A 25,320-nucleotide genomic window follows, 5' to 3' on the forward strand; every position below is an offset into this window, starting at 1 on the left:
CATGCAAGGCCCGCCAAGAGGCGTCCTGGCGAGCGACCTTGCCAACATCTCAATGTTATGACGAACCGCGTTTTGCGTATGACATTTGAATATTTTTGTTAAGGGACGTCCTGATGCGAGTCTCCATGGAGAGCCGCACGCTGCTCTGAAGTGTGTGAACACTAAAGGAAGACGTATGGCTTTCGCCTTCCGCAAGGTGCTTGTCGACCCGAGACATAAGTTGTTTGACTATGCAAAGCAGCTTGCCGGCCGTCAAACTTATCAGCTTGCTTTCTCGAAGTAAAGCGAACGTTACATAACGTATACGGAGCGCAATGAGGAGAGGGGACGAATACTGAGTTGCTTCTCCAAAAGGTGGAATCAAGAATGTCCTTGATTACCAAATTCTTTGAATGCAAGCGAGGTTGAAACAGCTCTAAACTTCATGAGCGTTCACTCGCAGGAGGCTCAAATCACTCTTCTGGCAAGATGAATGAACCTCCTTAATAATGTATAAGTGATATATACACGAGCGTTCATATATACGAGCGTTCACTCGCAGGAGGCTCAAATCACTCTTCTGGCAAGATGAATGAGCCTCCTTAATAATGTATACATGATGTATACATGAGCGGTCACTCGCAGGAGGCTCAAATCACTCTTCTGGCAAGATGAATGAGCCTCCTTAATAATGTATAAATGATATATACATGAGCGTTCTCGCAGGAGGCTCAAATCACTCTTCTGGCAAGATGAATGAGCCTCCTTAAATGTCCCTTAGAAAAAGAGCCAGTGCATTCTTCTAAAAGGGAAAATGTGGTCTCTTTACTCTTTCATCCTCTCGTGACGAGAGAGAGGACGTGAAGCGTCCTCTTCTCTAAAGCTTCTTTAGGGGGCGCGAGTCCTTCCGAGAGCTCCAACCCCTGTGTGGGGAGGACGCCTCGGAGGACGAGAAGCAATCCTTCAAGATTCGTGCACGTGCTCGATCTTCGGCAGCCTGGGAAGCGACAACAGGACCTGCCGAAAGGAAGCCAGATCAGCATGAAAAACCCGTAACCCTCCTTCGGCTTTTGACATGCCCTCTCCCTGGTTTCCTGGGAGTCCGACAGAGGTCTAGGCCTAGAGGCGTTATGGGGGCCGATCTGACGTTCCCCCCACCCTAACGAGAGAGAGGACGTGAAGCGTCCTCTTCTCTAAAGCTTCTTAGAGGGCGCGAGTCCTTCCGAGAGCTCCAACCCTTGCGCGGGGAGGACGCCTCGGAGGACGAGAAGCAATCCTTCAAGATTCGTTGCACGTGGCACGATCTTTAGCAGCCTGGGAAGCGTCAACAGGTTCTGCCGAAGGGACGCCAGATCGGTGGGGGACCCCCGTAACCCTCTTGCGGCTTTCGACCATGCCCTCTCCCTGATCCTGGGAGTCCGACAGAGGTCCAGGCCTAGAGGCATTATGGGGCCGATCTGACGCCCCCTCCACAACACAAGGGACACTACACTTCACAACACTGAATGGAGAGCGAGCACTTTAGTCTAAGATTACTTGATGTAATCCTCTAGCAGACACTTCTTCTAGGCCCGTAAGCCATACCACAGGGTTAGGCAAAATAAAATCTACAGGAGGTTAGAAGGTTCATTATTTCTAACTTCTGTACTGTGGAGAAAACTCCTGATTCTAACACGCTCTAAAATGCGTACATGAATCCTCCTTCTTCCGTAATCAGTCACACCTTACACTAATTACATTGAACTTATGCAAAGAAAACATGTAAACGTCATCTATACTAAGCGAGTGTCTACCGAATTTCGGTAGCCTCACCTACCATGCAGACAACAAAGTCTGAAACTAGGCTAACTAGCTTCAGACATCAAATGCAATGAAAAAATTTACGCTAGCGTATGCCTAGCCACAAATCCAAGTTAATAATCGAAATAACAATTAGGATACTTAAGCGGCTAATGAAGTTTTCAAAATCCTAGGCGGAGGTCTGTAAACAGTGTTTACCGACCGGCGACAGAAAAAAAATATGAATAGAAAATGGGAATAGTTCTGATATCCGCCTCCCACGGCGGGAATGGGTACTACCACCTGGCCGCCCACTGCGTGTGCCGCGAATTTTTAAATTCTGTCGGACTTCGGAAAATACAGCTATATATATATCTGTCAGGTAAGTTTCATGAACAAAACAAATGTATACAATAGCTAGCTTGTAAAAAATACTTGATTACAAAAAACTGGATTGACAACTAAGCAGCATACCTAATATGGGTTTCAGAGACAGTGCAAGCACGTTTTTTGGCAATATTTCTGTAACAAACACTCGTATCAGAACGAGATTTTGATATAGTAGTGCATTACACCCAGTGCCGTAATTTATAAGGGTATCGTGAATCACTAATCGTAAAGAATAATGACACTTGTCCTTGTACCAAGAGACCAAAACTCCATTATCCAGAAATGGATACGAACACGCGTAAAAAGCTCCACCTTCCCTCTCCCCCCCCCTACACCGCCACCCCTGTCCTTCTTCCTTCCTTCGCCTTCCTTTCTCTCTCTCTCTCTGTTGCCAATTGGTATGTTTTCACCCTCCAAACTGGGTATACGACTACACACAAAACATTGAAATTGGTGAAATCAGCCTATGTATTGAAAGTATATATACATAAATATTAAGGCAATTTTATCATTATTGCATTACTATGACAACTAGAATTCATGGAAACAGTTTATAATATATAATGCATCGGCGTATGTGTGAAGGTCCACTAATGTGGCAACGATGATTTTGCCATTCTTAGCATGCAAACATTAAAGGTTACATTTATTTCTGGCATACAGTTATTAAAGAAAATCAAAATACTAATATAGACTTAAATCAGTGAAAAGTGCTAGAAAAAAAAAAAAAAAAAAACATAATCCACTTATCCGTAGTCTGGTCCTCTATTGTTTTCGGCAGCCAAGCCAGATGTACGACAAGGTTAGAAACATTGGATTGTATCTACTTTAGAAATATCTGTAATTTTTCGGGGTAATTTGGTTGCAAAAAAGGGATAATAGACATGAATTAAATTAACATTTTTAAATAACAAAGTAAAGTTGAACTAAATAACGAGTAAAGTAAACAATTTTGGGAATAAAACTTTACAGTGTCGTCGTCTGCTGTTCGTAACTGTGTTTGTGGCGCACGCACTTAGGAACGAGGAACAGCAACTTGTTTAAAGTGCAATGTGGAGTGAATCAAGACCAAAATGTGTATAATAACATTCAAATAAGCTCTGTGGAGTTTCAGTTGTGATGGCAGTAAGGATAAAAACCACCGATTACAAGGTAAAAATGAATTCAGTTCAAACCATGACCCCGGGAATAACAAGTTTCATACTTTCACTAATATAGGCAACAAAATGTTGTTTTATTGTGCTGATTACAACTGCAATCTTGAGTAAGATCAATAAACGTTACATATATACACTAACATTGTTCAAATGAGTGCTGGGAAGGCTGGGAAAGATGGTGTCCGTCACTGACCAGAACCTGCCATCCACACGGTAGCCGCCATATTGGATTTCAAAACTGCCTTGAAAACATATTTTATGAAGAGCGTCACATGCTTATTTTAGTTCGTATGGGGCTTTCATATATCACACTATGTTGACGAAACTTCAATCTTTTGAATGGTATACTTAGAGTTGTAATTGTATTCTTGTTTCACCAATTAAATATCGAGTGAATAAGACCTGTCCAGCGTGATAAGTGTTGGTAGTCGTTGATGTTTTACCCTACTTGCATTCAGGTACAACAATCTTCCGAGTAATAGTCCATTTGGGCTGCCACACACTTCTCCTGGTGGTTCCACCACTGTCGGAAGCAATGCATGGAATGCCTCTTTTAACCCTCAAAGGCAGTCCTACCCCCTGACAGGATCATTGGGAGGGGAAACATTTTGGCACCAGAGACCACATGGTGATGCAGGCTCAGCCACCCAGCTATGTTCAGTGTCCCACTTGGTCTTCTGAAGGAAAGCAATCTGCAGCTGGTCCTCCTCCCAGTCTCGTGTTATTTGCCCTGTTAGTCCATGAGACGCATGAAATGCTATGCAAGTCTAATTGAGGAGTGGGTCATTTACTGTGGGAACACATCTGCCTCTCTCAACAGAAGAAAATGCCTGCAAGCAGTTGCAAAAGCATTCATAAAACCCTGGGGATAACTAAGACTGAGCACTCCCACCCTACCAATATCCCCAAGGAATATTATCAATACTGTCTGCGAAATAACTCAGAATCGTAGTGAAAAGGTGGTAATTGCAGAAAGCAGCTGCTTTATGCCGTCCTACTGTCATAATTTCATGACAAAGTCATAAAAAAAATTGCATAGTAGATATATTTATTTATTTATTTATTTATTTTTTTTGTAACATAAAAATTACCCTTTTTCACATAGTCTTCTAGAGGTGACCCTCTGGAGCTAGGAGTATTGGTACCTACAGAACATGGCCATGGGACAAGAAAAGAACCTTATAAAATATTTTTTTCTTAATTCTTATTAGTGGAATAATAATAAATTTTTTCTCAAGTTGTATTAAAAAATAATAATTTTTTTTGTGAATTTCTTTGGTCAATTTTACTATTTGTCCTTTTCTGCACAATTAATTAAATTAGTGCTTAAAATGAAAGCAGAGCAGCTGCTCTTTCATTTCATGCCCATAAAAATCATTAAAAACAATTACAACCATTTCTTTTGGTTTTTCAAAAAAGGAGTCTGTCAGACGTATCGAATGCTTTGCAAGGTGCTAAAAAAACGAATGCCTTAAAGGGTTAAGATGATGCACAGCTGCTTCATTGCATGCATGATGTCTTCTCTGGACTGAAATATGGTCATTTTCAGATGGAGAAAAGCCAGAAATCACACCTCAAATTTGAAATTGTGCAGCACCTCAAGTTGTTGAGGTCAGTTGAGATTAAAGCCCCTACAACTCAATATCAGTTTCTCTCTGTAATTTTGAGTTCCATTGGATTATTGACTATGAAACTTTTATTTAGCACTGTTGTTAGAAGAGTAAATATATTGCAAACTCTCCTTAAGGCTGTTTTAAAGATAATGCTGTTGTATCTTTTTGCCTTAGAACTAAGAATAATGTCACAGCTAAGTTTTCCGAGAACTAAGAATTCCAATTTAACCTCTTTGGTGGGGAAGAAGAAGCAACACTACTCTGCCTTGTAGGGCAGTTAAAACCTACTTAGAGATAGCCTAAGCCTGGAAGAGTAAGTTAACTTTGTTTTTAGATTTTTTTAGAAACCTAGAACATATTTGTCATAGGTTAAGCCTGGAGGAGGCAAAGTTAGCCTTTTGTTTTGTGGGTTTAGAAAATCTAGCTGATTTTGTCAAAGGTTAAAACTGGAAGAGGCAAAGTTAACCTTTTGTTTTGTGGGTTTGGAAAATCTAGCTGATATTGTCAAAGGTTAAACCTGGAAGAGGCAAAGTTAACCTTTTGTTTTGTTGGTTTAGAAAATCTAGCTGATTTTGTCAAAGGTTAAACCTGGAAGAGGCAAAGTTAACTTTTTTTTTTTTTTTTTTTTTTTTTTTTTTTTTTTTGTGGTTTCAGAAAACCTAGGATGTCTGTCAAAGGTTAAGGGGGCTGGCCAGCTAATGCCATTTTTTAAGATCAGGACTTTGATATTCATACCATTTGATAAGGTGACTTGGGACATCTCCAAACCGCACATGATTTTCTCCTCTGACCTTCGGTTTTGTGACGCCAGAGCAATTTATCCCGAAAATAAGCATTTTTCAAATTCTATCTCCTCCCTTGATATTTAATATCAAGACCTGGGATTACTTCTATATATAGACCTGATGTAGACCTCCAATCCAATAAGTTTTTTTTATTCTAAGTTTTTTTTTTTTTTTTTTTTTTTTTTTTTTTTTTTTTTTGTCAGATATGAATTTTTCATTATGGTAAAAAACAATAAACCCTATAAATCAAGGGGGGAAAAAAGATGAAGCAAAAATTGGAAAAGGGGGTTGATTTGATTGTACTATAATGTCTTTCTGAGTTATACACCAAATTTCAGTGCTATAGCTTTAAAACTAAGTGAGAAGATATATTTTGAAGGTCAATAAGTACTATATACTTTTGAGCTACGGGCGCTCAAAGTTTTCCTTTGTATTTTTATAAAGACAATGTTAATAAACAATGATTATTATGAATACATATTTCTGTTTGGGTATTAATAAACAAAAACCATGTTATTTCTCATAATTTAATCATAAATGATGATCCCTTTGCTCATATTTCGTAGCCTGGGGCACTTTGTCAGGCAAGATGGGGCACTCCTTCCTATGCAACTCTCTCTCTCTCTCTCTCTCTCTCTCTCTCCCTCACTGACTCGACTTATTTCAGTGAATTTTCTTCTTCTGTATGTTAGCATGATGTTTTCCTTGTATTTTCCTCTTTTGGCATGATGAATTTCTTGCCGAAACAAAGATAAACAAACGTAAAAGCAAGAGAATGTCAGAGGTGAAACTCGAAGTTGTACTCTCTTTTTACAAAGACAATGTTTAATAAATCATGATTATTATGAATTTCATATTCCTTTTTGGGTATTAATAAACCAAAAATGTGTTATCATAAATGAAGATCCCCTTTGCTCAACGACCGTAACCTGGAGTACTGCACGACGTGTGCGTCAGGCAAGACGGGGGCGCTCCTAACTACACCCCTCCCTCTCTCTCTCTTCTCTAACTATGCTAATATTGCTTATATTATGACATTCTGTAATCATATTAGAGCTAATTTTCTTCGTCTGTATGTTAGCGAAAGGTTTTGCTAGTCGTTTCCTCATTGGCATGAAATTCTTGCCAAAACAGATAAACATTCGTAAAAGCAAGCGAATGCCAGAGATGAAACTTGAACGTGTACACTGCAAGAGGTTTCTCCTTGCACTGGAAGCCGTAAACTGACTTAAATTCCCCTGCCGCCTCATGGAATCTCTACAGATGCCATTGCTCACAATTTTGTTCATGAATCTTACCTGCCAGATATATATATATAGCTTGTATTCTCCGAAGAAAAAAAAAAAAATCCGACAGAATTTTCAAAACTTCTCCCGGCACACGCAGTGGTCGGCCAGGTGGTAGTACCCATTCCCGCCGCTGGGAGGCGGGCGTAAGGAACCATTCCCATTTTCTGTCATTTTTTTTCTGTCGCCGGTGCAGACAACAAGTGTTTTCTGCACCTCCGTCATTGGATTTTGGAACTCTTTTGGTCACTTGAGTATCCCAATTGATTTTTGGTTATTTGATTAGGATCGGTGGTTAGGCATACGCTAATTGTGGATTGTTTTTATTTTGGCTTGATTTTTCCTTAAACTTACGATGTCTGGATCTAGTTCGACTAGGCCAGAGTATGTTGTGTGGAAGAATGCAAGGTTAGGCTACCGAAAACTTCGGTAGACCCTCATACAGTGTGCGCGAATTGTAGGAACATGTTTGTATGTTGATGAGCGCTGCAACGAGTGTGAAAATATGTCTGATTCTGCGTGGAAGGCTTATGAATCATAGGTACGTTAAAACTAGAACGTGATAGTGTAAGGAGGTCTTCTCAGGCGTGTAACACAAGTTACCCGTCCAGTAGAATTTATCCCTCCAAAGACTTGTGATGCCTTCGGGCCCTACAATAGTGTCTTTGGAGGGTAATACCCTATCTGTGATTCTTAAATCTTTGCGTAGCCTGGAATCATGTTTGCATTGGAAAGTTATAGTAGTGTAGTGAAGTATAGTGATAATGCCATGAGTGTTCATTCTATCGCGTAAGCGTATAATTTCTCATTGACAAAACACTACCGCGTGATGGCTCTCCCTACCTCGGTGAGGCAGAATGTAGTAGGGAGGTAGCTGTCCAAGTGTCTAAAATACTACGTTTGTTCATAAAACTTACCAGTTAGATAATGTATATATATATCTGCCGGGTAAAGGTGAACAAGCGATGTTGTATCATAGTAATATTATTTTCGCCTTACGTCATATACTATCAAACGGTTGTATGGTTCAAGTTATATACTCATACCATAGTTACTCCTACGGAGGACAACCGAGAGTACGATTATTATTACATTTAATCGGTTCTCCCTGCAACTATTCAGGGGTTGCCGGTTTCCCTATTTTAAACATTTAAGGTATTGTTATGACAATACCAAGTTAGCCTTTTATATTTATCAAATTCAGTTTCGCTTAAATATACCAGTTTGATGGATTTTGGTTTCTGCTCTATAATGATAGTAAACCTATTCATTCGTAGAATTGGTGTAGGTGGCAACTCAGGCAGAGCAGTGCGAGAACGACGAACGTTCTCTGAGTCTGCGTCACTAATGCGTAATGCCCAGTGCTCAGTTCCATCTGATTGTTCTGCCATGCGCAGTAGGTACGTCTCTCTCTCTCCTGCGGGATTGACGGACCAACCGTATTTCATACCCTACAATCACGGCCTTAGCCTCGGGTTGATTGGGGAATTCTAGCATACATGGCTGAACATCTTCACTTTGCGAGAATTTTTTCATTAAAAAAAAAAAAAAAAAAAAAAAAAAAAAAAAAAAAATATAATAATAATAATAATAAAATAAATAAATAAATATATATATGTGTATGTAGTATGTGTATATATAATATGAATGATGGGTATATTTGTATATATATACCGTAATATATATATCTGTATAGATGTATATGTGTAAATGTATATGTGTGTATGTATATTATATATGTATTAGACCTTTTTGTTTTTCGGTTCTGGTTTACCGCATGGTAACAGAATTTTGTCCGAGTCTACAGCGGCATAGCACACATGATTTCCCTCGAAACAAGAATGATGTGCAAGAGATGCAGTCAATTAGCTCGCCGAGACGTCCCTTGTTCGATTATGAAGGGGACTCCTTCCGCTGCCAAATACGACAGCGCCGAGCGCGACGCTCGGCAGGACGCTTGGATGGACGCACAACGTAATGCTTCTTCAGACATTCGCCGAGAATCAGAGGAATTAGTAATGGATCTCAGGAAGGAGACTTTTAGGAAGAAACAAATGAAACAATCTTTACAGTGTCTTCAAATTACTCCTGTTTAAGTGAAACGCAGCTTATTAGGGAAGGAAACATGCTCGGTGAGGGGAATGAATGAATTGCAGGGGACCATTTCCTCGCTGGAGAAGTTTGTTTTCCCTGAATAGACTGAAATTCACACCTCTCCAGTTTTTCCTGCAGAAAAACTGGAATAGCATAGATGATCTAGAAATGATTTCTGAACATCTCTCATAGTCAAGATTCGTCTATAGGTGATGTCATGGCTCATAATCTCATAGAATTTGAATCTTGAAAGATTACTTTAGTCTTCAGAGACGTCCTCCCCGCGCAGGAGTTGGAACTCTCGGAGGGTCTCGCTCCCTCTGAGGAGAACGAAGACGCTATCGGTCGCAGGCGGCCGTCGTCTTTGCTCATCCCGGAGGGGGACGCTTCTCGTCCGTTAGCTCCTTCTGCTTTGCAGTCGTCTCCTGGGCAATTGGAAGACTTTCGCAGTAAAAGAGAGCTAAGATGTATGATGTATGTCTCAGGGAGGGGGACGCTTCACGTCCTCTCTCTTTTCTACTGTGTTGCGATCTTCACCGGAGAGGACGTCTTCCGATGAGTATGCTTTGCAGCGTTAGGTAGCATCCTAAGATATATCCTTGGCGGTCCATGTGGAGAAGGAGGAGGGGCTTCCCCTCGCCCATCGTCTTCTCAAAGGATCAGCCTTTTGCCTGAGAAGGAATGTTCTTTATCGAAAAGGATGATTGTGTCTTTGCAACAACAACTTGTTTTGTTGATTGCAGTGAGAAAGGCAAAGCCACATCGCGAGAGGAAGGATGATAGGCTGCCAATCAAGAGTCCAGGGCAAGTCCCCTTATCCTTACTCCTCGTTACCGCTCTTTCGCCAGTTGCCTTGCTCTCTAGATTTCATGCAGCTCTCCAGAGGTTGTCTAGAGAGCACGGTTACCATCTTCCCGAACGTGTGTCAGTTGAGAAGAAGAAGAGGTCTTGGTTCGATGGCTTCGAGCCTCTTTTGAAGAATAGTTTCAGCCTGCGGCCCCTCAGTCTTCTCCTTCGCAATTGTTATCTTCGAAGGACGACAGGCTCATTCATGCCTCCACTCAAACGCGGTGTCTGAAGGATTTCAAACAAACTTAATCGTTGGTGAAGTCCTGGAACTACTGGTGAATTTTGAAAAGTCACATCTGATCCCAACCCAATCCATCGTGTATCTGGGATTCAGATGGATTCAGTGGCTTTCGAGCGTTTCCGTCCCAGGGACGTCAGCAGCAAGGCTTAGACAAAGTGTTTAGCCTTCCTAAGGAAAAGATTCGTGCCTCGGTGAGGGAATGGATGAGTCTAACTGGGGACCATTTCCTCGCTGGAGAAGTTTGTTTCCTTGGGGAGACTGCACCTCAGACCGTTACAATTTTTTTCTCAAGTACAATTGGAAAGAAAACAAGAATCTACACATGATCTTGGAAATTTCAGGAGAGGTAAAACATCACTTGAAATGTTGGCTAGATCCAGTGTAGCTGTCGGAGGGCGTGTCCTCTCAAGCTTCAGAGCCCCGACCTAGTGTTGTTCTCCGACGCGTCCACCACGGGATGGGGAGCATCATTAGGGGGAAAGAAGTGGCAGGCACCTGGAGAGGGGAACAGGTGTCCTGGCACATAACCTAAAGGAAATGGCAGCAATCTTTTTAGCTCTCCAGTTTTTCCAAGAAAAAAGTCTCTCATCGAATAGTCCAAGTCAACTCAGACAACACCACAGCTCTGGCGTACTTGAAGAAGTAGGGAGGAACACAGTCTCAGTCCTTTTTCTCTGGCAAAGGAGATCTTGCTGTTGGCAAGGGCACTGGACGTCATGATCCTTACGAAGTTTGTAGCTGAGTAGAGATTGTCTGGGCAGATCTCCTCAGCAGACGAGGTCAACTTCTGCCAACCGAGTAGACTCTGCATCAGGAGGTATGCCAAGAGCTGTGGGGGTTATGGGGACGTCCGCTCGTGGATATCTTTGCGACGTCCAGAACGAAGAGGCTTCCACTGTACTGCTCCCCAGTACTCGACCCAGCTGCAGTGACGATAGACACACTTCTCTGGGACTGGACGGGGATGGACCTGTACGCCTTTCCCCGTTCAAGATCTTAGGGAAGTCATGAGAAAGTTTGCGGTGTCGGAAGGGACGAGAATGACTTTGTTCGCCCCGTTCGGCCTTGCGAGAGAGTGGTTCACAGAGGTCATGGCCTTTGCAGTAGACTTCCCGAGGACGCTTCCAGTAAGGACAGATCTACTCAGACAGCCCCACTTCGAGAGGTACCACAGAAGCCTCTTCGCTCTGAGTCTGACTGCATTCAGACTATCCAAAAGTTGGCCAGAGCGAGAGGCTTTTATACAGTCAATGTGCGAAAGCTATCGCCAGTGCAAGAAGAGCGTTTTCCAACGCAGTGTACAATCGAAGTGGATAGTCTTCAGGAGTTGGTGCAAGAAGAACGGCATTTTCCTCCACCACGACCTGTGAGCCAGATTGCTGACTTCCTTTCTGAGAAGGATCTAAAACTTGCCAGTCTCTACAATACAAGGGTTATAAGAGTGTGCTTTTAGTTGTCTTTAGGCACAGAGGCCTGGACTTGGCGGACAACAGAGACCTTCACGATCTCTTGAGATCTTTCGAAACGATGAAGGTTCAACAACCCAAGTTGCCGTCTTGGAACTTGGATGTAGTTCTGAAGTTCCTCATGTCCAGTCCATTCGAACCTATGCATGAAGTGCGAGCTTTTATGAATTCTCTTGGTTCCATAACAATATGTCATAAAGGACATATGAGCTGTCACTTACGGGAGATGCAATTCTGTGTTGACCTCCCGTTACACGAAGGATGTCAATTCAACCTACAAGAGATCCTTTTCTCTTGGTTGTTCGTGTCTGCGGATACGTTGCTGGGATAGGGAGCCGACACTGATCCTTAACTAGTGAGTTAATTTTAGTTTAACTCTTTTTAAAATTAAGCGCTAACCCTCGTGTTAGGATCAGTGATCGGGATCGGTGTTGTGCTCCTTAATTATGCTAATAGGCATAGGTATATGGTCATATGAGTGGATTAGCACCCATTGACAAATGCCAGTTAGGCTTTGCCGAGTAAGTGGATAAGACCCCATCGGCAAACCCACAAGAACTCTTACCCATAGGTCACATCCTCGCTGAGGCTCTTGAGACGAAGCAGACTCCTAAGTCAATAGCTAGGAAGTCAACCCTCTGTCTGAAAAGATAGGAACCAAAGGTTTATAAGAGGTCCTTCTTTATAAAACTTGTGGGTGTTTTGGTCAGGAAGCCAAGGTTACCAGTGTCAAAGAATGCTTTGGCTTTTTTCTTGAGGGGCACCATCAAGGAAGTGCATTCATCCTGTCAAGACAGTGATATGAAAGTGTTGAAGGTGAATGCGCATGGACTGAGGGCTATTTCTACGTCGGTAGCCTTCCAAAAGAACATGGCACTCAATGACATCTTGAATGCCACATTTGGCGTAGTAATTCGGTGTTTGCCTCTCACTACCTTCAGTAGGTGAGGTTATTCATACGAAAGAAACTGCTACTCTTTGGGCCCATATGTCGCAGCAGACAATATATTGGGGACAGAGAGTAGCACTCTTCCTATCTTTAGAAAATAATATGTTAGTTTCGACTTTTTAATTTTATTTTTTATTATTTTTTATTTTATTATGTTATGTAGTAGTGTTTAGTTTTTTGTGGTCTTGGGTAGGCCGCCTTAGGCGGAGGCTTCCCTCCATTAGCCTTGGTTTTACGAAGTTTAACCAGATAGGCTAGGTCAGGTGGGTATTGTTTTTTGCTTCACCTCATAGTAGGGTAAAATGTTTTTTGTCCCACAGTGTGGTCACGCCCCCCATTGACAAATCATCTGGAGCGCACCAGCCTACATAGGTCACGTCCTTGCTGGAACACCTCCAGTGAAGCTTAACAGCATTCGGTTGTCTAAACAACACCTATATGATCTTTCACATTGTGGTCACGCTCCCTGTGACAGTTCATTAGAGCGCACCAGCTACACAGGTCACGTCCTTGCTGCACCTCTAGGAATGCAGTACCGAAATTGGAGGTCTATAATATAGGATCTAGTTGCATTGTGGTCACGCCCCCGTTGACAGATCCTCTAGAACCTAACAGCTTCACAGGTCACTACCTAGCTGGAGTCTCTAGTAAAGCAGAAGCAGACTGGGTGACGGTACTCACGAAGTCAGCTATGCTAAACAGTTAAGGAACCAAAATATCAATCATATATATGCAATTGTTTCCCAAAATCGAATCTGTCTCCCACTTCCTCCAAAGGTGGGATTCAGTATATATATATATCTGGCAGGTAAGATTCATGAACAAAATGATATTGTTATGATACAATAAAGTTTGTTCATACTTACCTGGCAGATATATATAATCAAAGTGCCCACCACCTCCCCTCAGGAGACAGTGGCACTAGAAAAAAGTCTGACAGAAAATGGGAATGGTTCCTTACGCCACCTCCCAGCGGCGGGAATGGTACTACCACCTGGCCGACCACTGCGTGTGCCGGGAGTTTTGAAATTCTGTCGGACTTCGGAGAATACAGCTATATATATATATCTGCCAGGTAAGTATGAACAAACTTTATTGTATCATAACAATATCATTTTTTTGAACAATAATTATAAAAATATACGATAACAGAAGAAATATTGCAGTTTCTAGTACGGATCAATGTTTTTGGCTTATTGAATTATGTTTACTAATTACATACCCTGTAACTACGAAAGTAAGAGGAATTTTGATGAAATATTTTGTATTCTCCATTGCCAAAACGAAGCTCCATGAAATTTTTCATGACTACATTTTTCGCCCTGTACCCCCATATATAAGGGTTCCGGCCGGCCCCTTAAGCCTAGAGGATGCAATGTTTACTGTTTGTTTTATAGTTTTAGAAAATCAAGAATGTCTGTCTAAGGTTAAGCCTGGAAGAGGCAAAGTTGACCTTTTGGTTTAAGGCTTTTAGAAACTTAGAACGTCTTTGTCAAAGAATATGAGGTTCTCTGTGATGCATTTGATTAGGCTAGCGCACAAGAACTAGCTACATACCTTTGATCTTTATTGCAGGTAGACATTCATATTGTGAGAGCTGTTGCAACTTAGTTTAATTTTATGACAATTTGTCGCTTGAGGATGGGATTAATTTGGTGCATTACAAGTGCGATTTGGTTTGGCCAATCACTACATTAAGCATGCAGAAACGTGTTTGAAAACAGTTATGCCCTTAGTCCTACTACTTGTAGTGGGTAGTCTTTCCTGAACTAAAGAAAGAACAATCTGTAGGGCTCTTTGTTTTAAATCCTGGGTTTTAATATTTTGGCAAGCATGAGGGTACATATATTGTATTGGAGTGTACTACCTTTATATCATAAAGATATTTATTTTTATTGACTTAATTTATAGGGCTTTTTAGATCTCATGCTGCTTCTGTTTCATTCGGACTGAACTGGAGCAGTTTCCTTTGCAAAGCTGCTCTTCACTGCACACATATGAGAGCCTTGATCCCTGAGTGGAATCCAACTTTGGGAGCAGTAAGATCCAGAAAGTGATTCCAGATCAGGTTTTAGGTTTCATGCAAGAAACCTTTAGCTCGATTGGCTGAGCAGATTTTGTCTAGGTGCAGTACCCACCTTCCTTTTCTCAATGTGGGAATCAGCTATCTAACAGTGTAGGTAAGATTTATAATTTTCTCTTTCTTCCATCTCACTTTGCTGGACTCTCTCCTAACTAATGAGTCATAGCGTAACTGTGAGGTGTTACGCCTATTACACCTTTCAAACCTTCTTACTGTCAATTTCTGTTTCAGTGCCGAATGACCTCATAGGTCCATGAGCTTGGCCTCTTGCCTAAATTCTATATTCAATTCAATTCAGTTATGAAAATTTTTATTTTTTCTGCCAAATGAGAGCTGTCTGTCACTAATTCAAGTTGAATAGGCATCCATGAAGCAAGAACTGTAGACTTTATCACCACATAAAATGGAGGAAACATGCCTCCAAGGAGACAGTTCCTACTGTCTGGGGCAGGTAATTTTCGAAGTGAAGTGTATACAGTGCTTTTGGAAGACAAGGCTAGCCAAGTAGAAGTGATTGTGCATAAGTTTAGGCTCTTCTCAAACTACTTCAGTTTTTACCTTGGTAACTTATGCAACAGGGAATTCATGCATAGATATAATATTCTTCCTGGGTTACAAGTTTGCTTGTCTTACATGATGAACAACTTGACTTCACACCTGAACTGGTGTGGGCTCATGATAAATGGGTGTACTATTGTGAAAAAAATTTGTTTTTATAGCATGATTTTTTTTTATACAATCCAGCAAATAATATGTGCAGTGCCCACCCCCCTTTCCCTTGTTCTCCATCTCACATCTACATAACAGTGAGAGGTTAGTTAGCCTACTACTGATCAGTAGGTCAAAGACCCACATACATACATGAACTTACTAGACATTGCACAGGTCTGGGGAGATTGTGTTGATTGTAGTGTGGGCTCTATATTATTCATAGGTTAGTATGAAAAAATAACTTACACACAAAAATTATTTTTTGTATAATTGTTTTCCTTATAGGTGGTTGGTGGCTTCAGTGGTGCAGTGTAGTTATTACTAAAGGTGTTTTTCAGCATCTCTGCCCCCTAGTGCACTCACTCTAGCTTTTGCTTCTCTTCCATTCCTGCTTCCTTTTCGCAGTCTTGATGTCCAAATTCTCCAGCTAAAATTACTTACTGCAGTTTTGGAGTTTCCTTCCAGTTCCACCTTTAGGTCCTTGTATTTTATCTCCTTTATTTTCTGGATCTGTCTTGCTGTCCAACTGCTCTTTCTTTTCACTGTCATAAGCATTGAATATCTAAAGTTCTTTCCTCAAAACTGAAGTTGACTACCAAAGACATTCTTTGGATGTCAAGTATTCCATGCATCACTTTTGAATTTCAAGGTTCCTTTGTATCATTTATGTAGCTGTGTGCCTTCATTTAGGGCAATCGTCATTGCTAGATTGCTCTGCATGGGACACACTGGTATATGAATGATGGAAAGATACCTTGAAAATAAAAAATGACACCTTGCAATAACTGAATAAGATTCAGCAGGAGACTTTCATTTTTTGGGAGGCACCGGGGTTGTGATGGGCTTGATAAGTATTCTTACATTCCCCAGGATGTTTATGTGGAATTTGCTAACTTGGTGTATGTTCTATGAAATTATGCATAGAAATCTTGGTCTTATATTTATAATTTGATACTTTTTGTCTAAGGTCTTAATTAGCAGTGTCAGTATTTATGTCTAGTTAATAAAAAATATATGAACTTAAAATAACCAGTGTTGTTGTGAATGAATGAAATTAAGATTAAAGCACTAAGAATGAGATGAATTAAACATGTGCCTTGTTTCAGAAACACCTTATCCATCAGATATTGTGCCAAGTCTCTTGTTAGACTGCAAAACAGAAACTTTATCTTTTGCCCAGATAAGCAAGATTCAGAAGTTACAAGAAGACCTCTCAAAACTTCAACTTCTACTATGGAATGAAAGTCATCAGGTGGGATATACAGCAATTCTGTTATTAATATGAGTTTTGTAATTATTTCCAGAAATTAGTAGAACAGTTTGTCTGCCCTGAACATAGATTTTGTTCATGAAACTTACCTGTCAGATATATATATAGCTGTATTCTCTGAAGTCCGACAGAATTTCTAAAAACTTACAACACACGTAGTGGGAGTAGGGTGGTTAGTACCCTCCCATTCCCGCCGCTGGAGGCGGGTTATCAGGAACCATTCCCATTTTATATCAGATTTTTTCTGTCGCCGGTGTTGTAAACATCTGTTTACAGCACCTCCGCCTCAGGATTTTGGAAACTGTTATTGCTTGAGTATCCTCGTGACTTTTGGTTTTTTGATATTGGATCGATAGCTAGGACACGTTGACTGTGGATTGTCTGGATTTTGGCTTGGTTTTTTTTTTTTTTCCTTGAATAAGATGTCTGGGTCTAGTTCGGCTAGCGCCAGGGTGTGTATGAAGGATGAATGTAAGGTGAGGCTACCAAAGGCTTTGGTTGATCCTCACACAGTATGTAAGGGTTGTAGGGGACAAGTGTGTAAGTATGATTTTCGCTGCACTGAATGCAAAAGTTTAACTGATTTGCATTGGAAGACGTATGAATCCTACGTTAAGAAATTAGAGCGTGACAGGATCAGGAGGTCTTCCTCCAGGAGTAAGTCTGGTAGCAGACAGGGTATTAATGTATCCCCTTCTAACCCTCCTGTAGAGTTTGTAACTCCTAACCCCGTAGTGTTGCCTTCGGGCCCTAAAGTGGTGTCTGCGGAGGGTAATGCCCTTTCTCTTATTCTGGATTCGTTGAGGTGCTAGAATCCAAAGTGCTTGCCCTAGAAAAATAGGCAAAACGTGTTTAAAGTGGCAGTGATAGTGCCTCCCTAGTGAAGTGGAGGGGGGCGTCAGATCGGCCCTATAGCGCCTCTAGGCTGGGACCTCTGCCGGGCTCCCCAGGACTCAGGGAGAGGGCATGTCGAAGGCCGAAGGAGGGTACGGGATCCCCGCCCCCACCGATCTGACGTCCCTTCAGCAGTTCCTGTAGACGCTTCCCAGGCTGCTAAGGAGCGTGCTCGTGCACGCCTCCCTAAGGATTGTTTTTCGTCTTCTGACGCGTCCTCCCCGCGCAAGGGGTGGGAATCTCGTCCGGATTCGCGGCCTCTGAAGAGGACCTTCCAAGATCAAGACGCTTCATGTCATGCTCTGTCTGATTGGCGGTCTTCTCCGGAAAGCGTAGCTTTTCCGCCTCAGAAGAAGACTAGGACGTCATCCGACGATGACACCTTCGAGCGCCCCAGTCGCTCTAGATCCAGGGCTTTTCCTGTGAGAAGGAAGAAGGCGTCCCCTCGCCCCTCGCCTTCTCACAGGCACAGCTCTTCTCCTCGTAAGGAGACTTCGCAGACTGAGATCATCCTCGCTATGCAACGTCAACTGGATGCTTTGCTTAAGCAGAAGGAGACGGTTCCTCGTCGCAGGAAGGACGACAGACTGCCGATTAAAAGGACCAGACAGTCTCCCTCGCCTTCTCCTCGTTCTTCCCCGTCTCCTGGTTTTTCGCCCTCTAGACTTCGTTCTTCTCCCCAGTGCTCGTCTAGAGGTGGCGGTAGACGTCATCTGACTCTTGCGCCCTTGGAGAGAGAGAGAGGTCTCATCGCGCTCCCCTCTCTTCTCGGCGAGAGGACGATCGGCATTCCGATCTTGACGCATTTGCTGATGACGAAGTTGTATCTGTTGTACGGACTTCAGTACGTGCTGATCCTCGTAGTAAGGAGCGGGCGTCTTCCTTTTCTGCTCCTCTTCGACCTGCTCGTTTCGACGCCCAACGTAACGCTCGTCAGGATGCAGGACCTGACTCTTCGCGGGACGCTCGAAGGGACGCTTCGCTGAACGTTCGGAGGGACGCTTCGCTGAACGTTCAGAGGGACGCTTCGCTGGACTCTCAGATGGACGCTTGTAGGGACGCTCGTAAGATCGCTTTGGGCGCGAACGTGGAAGTTCGCTCACACTCGGACGCTTTTCCCGAGACTATTGTTGACGCTTCACGGCATCATGCAACATCACGTTCTCCACAAGCTTTGGTATCTGATCCTACTACTGTGAAGGATTCTGTTTCGGGTGCGCTCCCCACTTCTTCACGACATCATTCGGATATGAGACTCGGGGCTAAAGGACTTTTGCCTCTTCCTCCGGCGTTACACTCTGGTAAGGAAGAAGGGGAGTTAAGCTGTTCTTCTGAGGATGTTGACGGAGAACAACCTTCGACGTCTGCTTCATCGGACTACCAAGTCTTGGCTCGGCTTCTCCGTGATTCGTTCGGGGATACCTTCCTTCCTTCTGCTCCTCCTTCACCTCCCTCACAGTTTTCATCGTCGAAAGCAAGCAAGACGCCTGGTTTTATTAAAATGAAGACTTCGCTATCGACCAAGAGAGCTTTCCGTAAGGTCAACTCCTGGATGGAATCAAGGAAAGCACAAGGAAAGACCACCTTCGCCCTGCCTCCGTCTAGACTTAGTGGCAAGGCAGAGATGTGGTACGAAACTGGTGAAGAGTTGGGACTGAAGGTTCCTACTTCAGCGCAAGGAGATTTCGCCAGCGTTGTGAATGCTTCTAGGAGATCTCTCCTAGCTTCAGCTAAAGTTTCATGGACGACTTCAGAACTGGACCATCATTTGAAGGGCCTTTTCCGGTCCTTGGAAGTCTTCAACTTCTTAGACTGGTGTTTGGGAGTGCTCGACAACCAGTCTCGTAAGCCAGATTCGATTAGCCTCGGGGAGCTGTCCAGTGTATTGTCATGCATGGACAAGGCCGTCAGGGATGGCTCGGAGGAGTTAGCCTCTCATTTTTCCGCAGGTGTTTTGAAGAAGAGATCGCTTTATTGCAACTTTGCAGTTAAATCTGTCTCTCCCTCACAGAGGGCAGAGCTTTTGTTTGCGTCTTTTTCGAGCCATCTCTTCCCCCAGGCTATGGTGAAGGATCTGGCAGTAAGCCTTGAAGAAAAAGCCACACAAGATCTTTTGGCTCAGTCGTCACGGCGTCCTACTGGCCCCTCCACGTCTTCAGGAAGCCAGTCTCTTAGGAAGCAGAAGCCCTTTCGTGGAGGAACTTCAGCTAGATCTTCACCCCGAGGAAGAAGTCTTCCTAGAGGTAGAGCCCCGGCTAAGTCTAGGGGTAAGAAATGAGAGATCTGTCCTTCAGTCGCCGGTAGGAGCCAGGCTGCAGTTGTTTGTAGAAGCCTGGAGAGAGAGAGAGAGAGGCGGACACCTGGTCTCTCAACATCATAGAGAAGGGGTACAAAATCCCTTTCGTAAAGCCGCCCCCACTGAGTTCAACGCCCAGGGACTTGTCCCCGTCGTATCGTCGAGAGAAACGGAAGATACTTTTCGCTCTGCTTGAGCAGATGCTCGAGAAGGGAGCAGTGGAACAGGTCTCAGACCTGGCATCGCCAGGATTTTACAACAGATTGTTTCTAGTTCCAAAACAGTCGGGAGGGTGGCGGCCGGTCTTGGATGTAAGTCGTCTGAACCTCTTTATAGAGAAGCAGAGGTTCAAGATGGAGACACCTCAGTCAGTTCTGGGGGCCTTAAGACCTGGAGATTGGATGGTATCACTCGACCTACAGGACGCTTACTTTCACGTCCCGATACATCCCCAATCAATGAAGTACCTTCGCTTCGTCCTGAAAGGAAAGGTATTTCAGTTCAGGGCTCTTTGTTTCGGACTGAGTAAGGCCCCATTTGTGTTCACCATCTTAATGAAGAATGTGGCGAGGTGGCTCCATCTTTGCAACATCAGGATCTCCCGCTCCTATACTGGACTGACTGGCTCCATACGAGCCTCTTCGTTCCAGACCCGGTGCCTGGAGGAACCTGCAACGACACTGTCTTTCTAGCTGCGTCCCTGGGACTCTGGTAAACTTCGAAAAAGAAGTCACATCTGACCCCAACACAGTCCATCGGTGTATCTGGGGATTCAGATGGATTCAGTGGCTTTTCGGGCATTTTTTTTCCGTCCCAGGAACGTCAGCAACAAGGCATAGAGAAAAGTGTCAGCCTTTCTAGGGAAGGATTCATGCTCGGTGAGGGAATGGATGAGTCTGCTGGGGACCATTTCCTCGCTGGAGAAGTTTGTTTTCCTGGGGAGGCTACACCTCCCACCTCTTCAGTTCTTCCTGTCGGACAGCTGGACAGACAAGGACAACCTCGACATGATTTTAACCATCTCAGAAGAGGTAAAGAGCCATCTAAGATGGTGGCTCGATCCGTTGAAGGTGTCAGAGGGCATGTCCCTCAAGCTTCGGAACCCCGACCTAGTGTTGTTCTCCGACACGTCATCCACGGGGTGGGGAGCAACACTAGGAGGGGAGGAAGTGTCAGGCACCTGGAGAGGGGAACAGGTAGCCTGGCATATCAACTTCAAAGAGCTGGCAGTGATTCAGTTGGCGCTCCATTTCTTTCAAGACAAAGTCTCCCGTCGCGTAGTCCAAGTCAACATGGACAACACCACAGCCCTGGCATACTTGAAGAAGCAAGGAGGAACGCACTCTCGCTCCCTGTTCGCTCTAGCGAAAAAGATTCTTCTTTGGGCGAAGGCGAGAGAAGTCACGATCCTAACAAGGTTCATTGCCGGAGTCGAGAACATCCGTGCGGATCTCCTCAATCGACAAGGACAACTGCTGCCGACAGAGTGGACCCTCCATCAGGACGTATGCCAGGAGCTGTGGGGTCTTTGGGGATGTCCTTTGGTGGACATTTTCGCGACATCAAGAACGGCGAGACTTCCTCTTTATTGCTCCCCGGTTCTCGATCCAGGAGCAGTAGCAGTAGACACCCTTCTATGGGATTGGACGGGCCTAGACCTCTACGCATTTCCCCCCTTCAAGATTCTGGGGGAAGTGATAAGAAAATTTGCAGCTTCGGAAGGGACGAGGTTGACGTTAATTGCCCCCTTTTGGCCCGCAGCTGACTGATTCACAGAGGTGATGTCCTTCCTGGTAGATTTTCCAAGATCTCTTCCGTCAAGGAGAGATCTACTCAAACAGCCCCACTTCGAGAGGTACCACAAAAACCTCTCCGCTCTGAGTCTGACTGCGTTCAGACTATCCAGAAGCTGGCCAGAGCGAGAGGTTTTTCGAAACCTGTGGCTAAGGCTATCGCCACCGCAAGGAGGCCTTCATCAATCGCTGTGTACCAATCGAAGTGGGCAGCTTTTAGGAGCTGGTGTAAGAAGAAGGGAGTTTCCTCTACCACGACCTCTGTGAGCCAGATCGCCGACTTTCTCCTTTATCTCAGACGAGATTTGAAGTTAGCAGTGTCGACCATTAAGGGCTACAGAAGTGTTTTATCTGTAGTATTTCGCCATAGAGGTCTAGACCTAGCGAATAACAAAGATCTCCACGATCTATTGAGATCTTTTGAGACCACCAAGGTGCCTTCCTAAGTTGCCTTCTTGGAACTTAGACGTGGTCCTGAAGTTTTTAATGTCAAGTCACTTTGAACCACTTCACACTGCGTCTTTGCGAGATTTGACGAAGAAGACTGTATTCCTAACTGCTCTGGCGACGGCGAAGAGAGTTAGCGAAATACAAGCTATAAGTAAGCACGTCGGCTTCAAAGGGCATAATGCGGTCTGCTCTTTGGGGATGACGTTTCTGGCTAAGAATGAAAACCCCTCTGACCCTTGGCCTAGGTCTTTCGAGATCAAGGGGATGGCGGAGATCATTGGTCAAGAGCCAGAAAGAGTCCTGTGTCCTGTCAGGGCTCTAAGAGAATACCTTCGGAGAATAAGGAATTGTAGAGGTTCTGCGGAGAACTTATGGTGTTCGGTCAGGAGACCAGATATGCCCATGTCCAAGAATGCGCTGGCATTCTTTTTAAGGAACACCATAAAGGAGGCGCACTCGTCTTGCAAGGACAGTGACTTTGGACTGTTAAGAGTAAACGCTCACGAGGTGAGGGCTATTTCGACCTCGATAGCCTTCCAGAAAAATTGGCCCTCAATGACATATTGAGTGCCACTTTTTGGAGGAGTAATTCAGTTTTCGCCTCGCACTACCTACGGGAGGTGAGAACGACGTACGAAAACTGTTACTCTCTTGGGCCATGCGTTGCCGCAGACACTATTTTGGGGGCAGGAAGTAGCACTCATCCTTTCCCATAGAAAAGGGTAGGTGAGTTTTTTAATCTTTGTAATGTTTATGGTTGTAGGGTCAGCCGCCGAATGCGGATTTCCCTTCCATTAGCCTGTTTTTATTTGGGAGTATTTTGTTAGGCTAACTTAGGTGGTGGGTTTTGCCTCGTTGCCCGCCTCAGCAAGTTATGGTCTGGTCTAAGTCACATTGTGGTCACGTCCCCGTTGACAGATCATCTAGAGCGCACCAACTACACAGGTCACTACCTTGTTGGTAACTCTAGTGAAGCAGATGCAGGCTTGGGTGACAGTAATCACGAAGTCAGCTATGCTAACAGGTAAGGAACCAAGATGTCAATCATCTACATGTATATGTTTCCTAAAATCCTTTTCTGTCTCCCACCGCCAAAGGTGGGATTCAGCTATATATATATCTGACAGGTAAGTTTCATGAACAAAATGATATTGTTAAGATACAATAAAGTTTGTTCATACTTACCTGGCAGATATATATATTTAAAGTACCCACCCACCTCCCCTCAGGAGACAGTGGAGATAGAAAATCTGATAGAAAATGGGAATGGTTCCTGATACCCGCCTCCCAGCGGCGGGAATGGGTACTACCACCCCATACCTCCACTACGTGTGTCGTAAGTTTTTAGAAATTCTGTCGGACTTCAGAGAATACAGCTATATATATATATCTGCCAGGTAAGTATGAACAAACTTTATTGTATCTTAACAATATCATTTCTCCAATATGGTTGACCTCTCCATTTGTACTGTAGAGTGAACCCTTGCAAACATTAGTGTCTGTAGGGGACAACTTCACATGAGTAATTTTCAAGAAGCATTTATTGTTCCTATATGTAATACAAACCTTTCGGTCCTTTAACAATAGGAATATACTTTTGGTGTAGCTGGAATTACGGCCGTTGAATCTTGAACAAGGTGGTTAGGCAGTAACTACCGTGAGGCAGGCTAGCCTGCCCGTATGTAAACACTCCACTTTACTTTCGGCTGTCTTCCAAGGAAGACGTGTGTTTGTGAGCTCCGGCTAACTGGTCGTTAATCTTTTTTCCCGGTGGGATCCTTTTGGTTTATTTTTTGTATTTAAATAATTATGTATATACGGTGTTTGACATTAATACTAAACAAAGGTTTGTCCTTGGTTTTTCAATTAATATACAAACCCACTTTTTGTGATAGCCTTTTTAACTGCCCCTCTCCTTGTGTCAAGAGCCGGCGGCTAAGGTATGCCAACATATTTACATTCTTTCGCCCTTTAACATTGGCTCAGACCTGCATGAGGACGAGATATGTATTTATCGTGAGGATGAGACATGTATTTAACGTAAGTGACATTGATCCTGTAACGGGACACGTATTCATCCGGAAATTACGCTTACGCTTGGGAATTACCAAGGGAACTTCAAGGTTTGTCTGTGTTTTGTTGTTATAGTAATTTCTCTTCTTCTTCCTTTCACTTACTATCGGAAGAAGGTAGAAGGATGAGCGTGCAGTGCTGATGTTGGGGGATCTCCTCTCACTTCGGAGTGCGGCGGCCTTGGATGTGTGAGGAGTATCCTCATTACTTTATTTTTTTTTTTTTTTTTTTTAGTGGTGATTGTGTTTTCAGCAGTATTGGTTGGATGCTCTTCGTTTTGGTGATCCTAACCTTGGAATTGTACCCATGACTCGTAGCATGTTGCGTACCGATCCTCGAGTGTGTGTACTCATCCCCCGCTGATAATCATTTTTCATTACCACTACTACCCGGGAGTTATGTCACTGGACAAAGCTGTCGCGCTGCCCTGTGAGGTTATCTACTCCTGATGGTAGAAGTCTGGCAGAAGGAGAAACCGAAGAGGAAGAGAGCTCTTCAGACGGGGACCATGGAGGTACCGGCCACCGCTGGTATCTCCTCTCCCGGTTCCGAAGGTTCCACCCCTGGACCGGGAACTGTCTTGGCCGCCCGCTTGCGAGCGTTACCGAGTAGGTGACCGTGCAGCTAGGGTCCAGACTGCGGAGTTCGCTCACCGTGTCAGGACCCAGGTACGGAGCGGAAGATGGTGGGAGTCGCTCGGGTGACTTGCCAGACCGGCGTTCGTCCGGTGCCCAGGGTTGACGTGACGTTCCCGCGGGTCCAGGCACGCAGAGACCGGTGGAGGCGGGCCATCCAGCTTATTTTTTAATTAATCCTTTTATTTCAGAGACAGCCCCACCCAGACGACGGTCGCGTTCGCGCAACCGACCAGTCTCGGGGGTGGCAGATGCTTCGCCTGCCAGGTAGGAGTTTCATAGCCCTCCTCGAGGAAGCGTTCTCTCCACTGCTACTCCAGCAGGTCCCTCCGGACAGGTGCAGTTGGGCCGTGTTGCTTTGGCAACTGCCCCAACTCCATCCTGGATGGAGGACCTGTCGGTTGTCCTGAGGAACTGGCAAAGAGGAGGTCCAGGAAGAAGAGGAAGGTGTCGCCGTCGTCTTCTGCCGCCTCTTCCCCTTCGACTTCTGAGGCCCCCCCGGCCGAAGAAGAAGAAGGCAGCCTCCT

At 44.0% G+C, this 25,320-nt stretch overlaps 1 protein-coding gene across 1 annotated transcript in view; it reads left to right on the plus strand.

The window, feature by feature from the left end:
- LOC135202248 (uncharacterized) overlaps positions 1-25,320 on the plus strand; it is a 224,928-nt gene that overhangs the window by 28,700 nt on the left and 170,908 nt on the right. Inside the window, 1 exon segment of the mRNA XM_064231528.1 lies at positions 16,489-16,634. Within this exon segment, the coding sequence (XP_064087598.1) occupies positions 16,489-16,634 (146 nt within the window).

The sequence above is a fragment of the Macrobrachium nipponense genome, chromosome 30 (assembly GCF_015104395.2).
Source record: "Macrobrachium nipponense isolate FS-2020 chromosome 30, ASM1510439v2, whole genome shotgun sequence".
Taxonomy (NCBI): Eukaryota; Metazoa; Arthropoda; class Malacostraca; order Decapoda; family Palaemonidae; genus Macrobrachium; species Macrobrachium nipponense.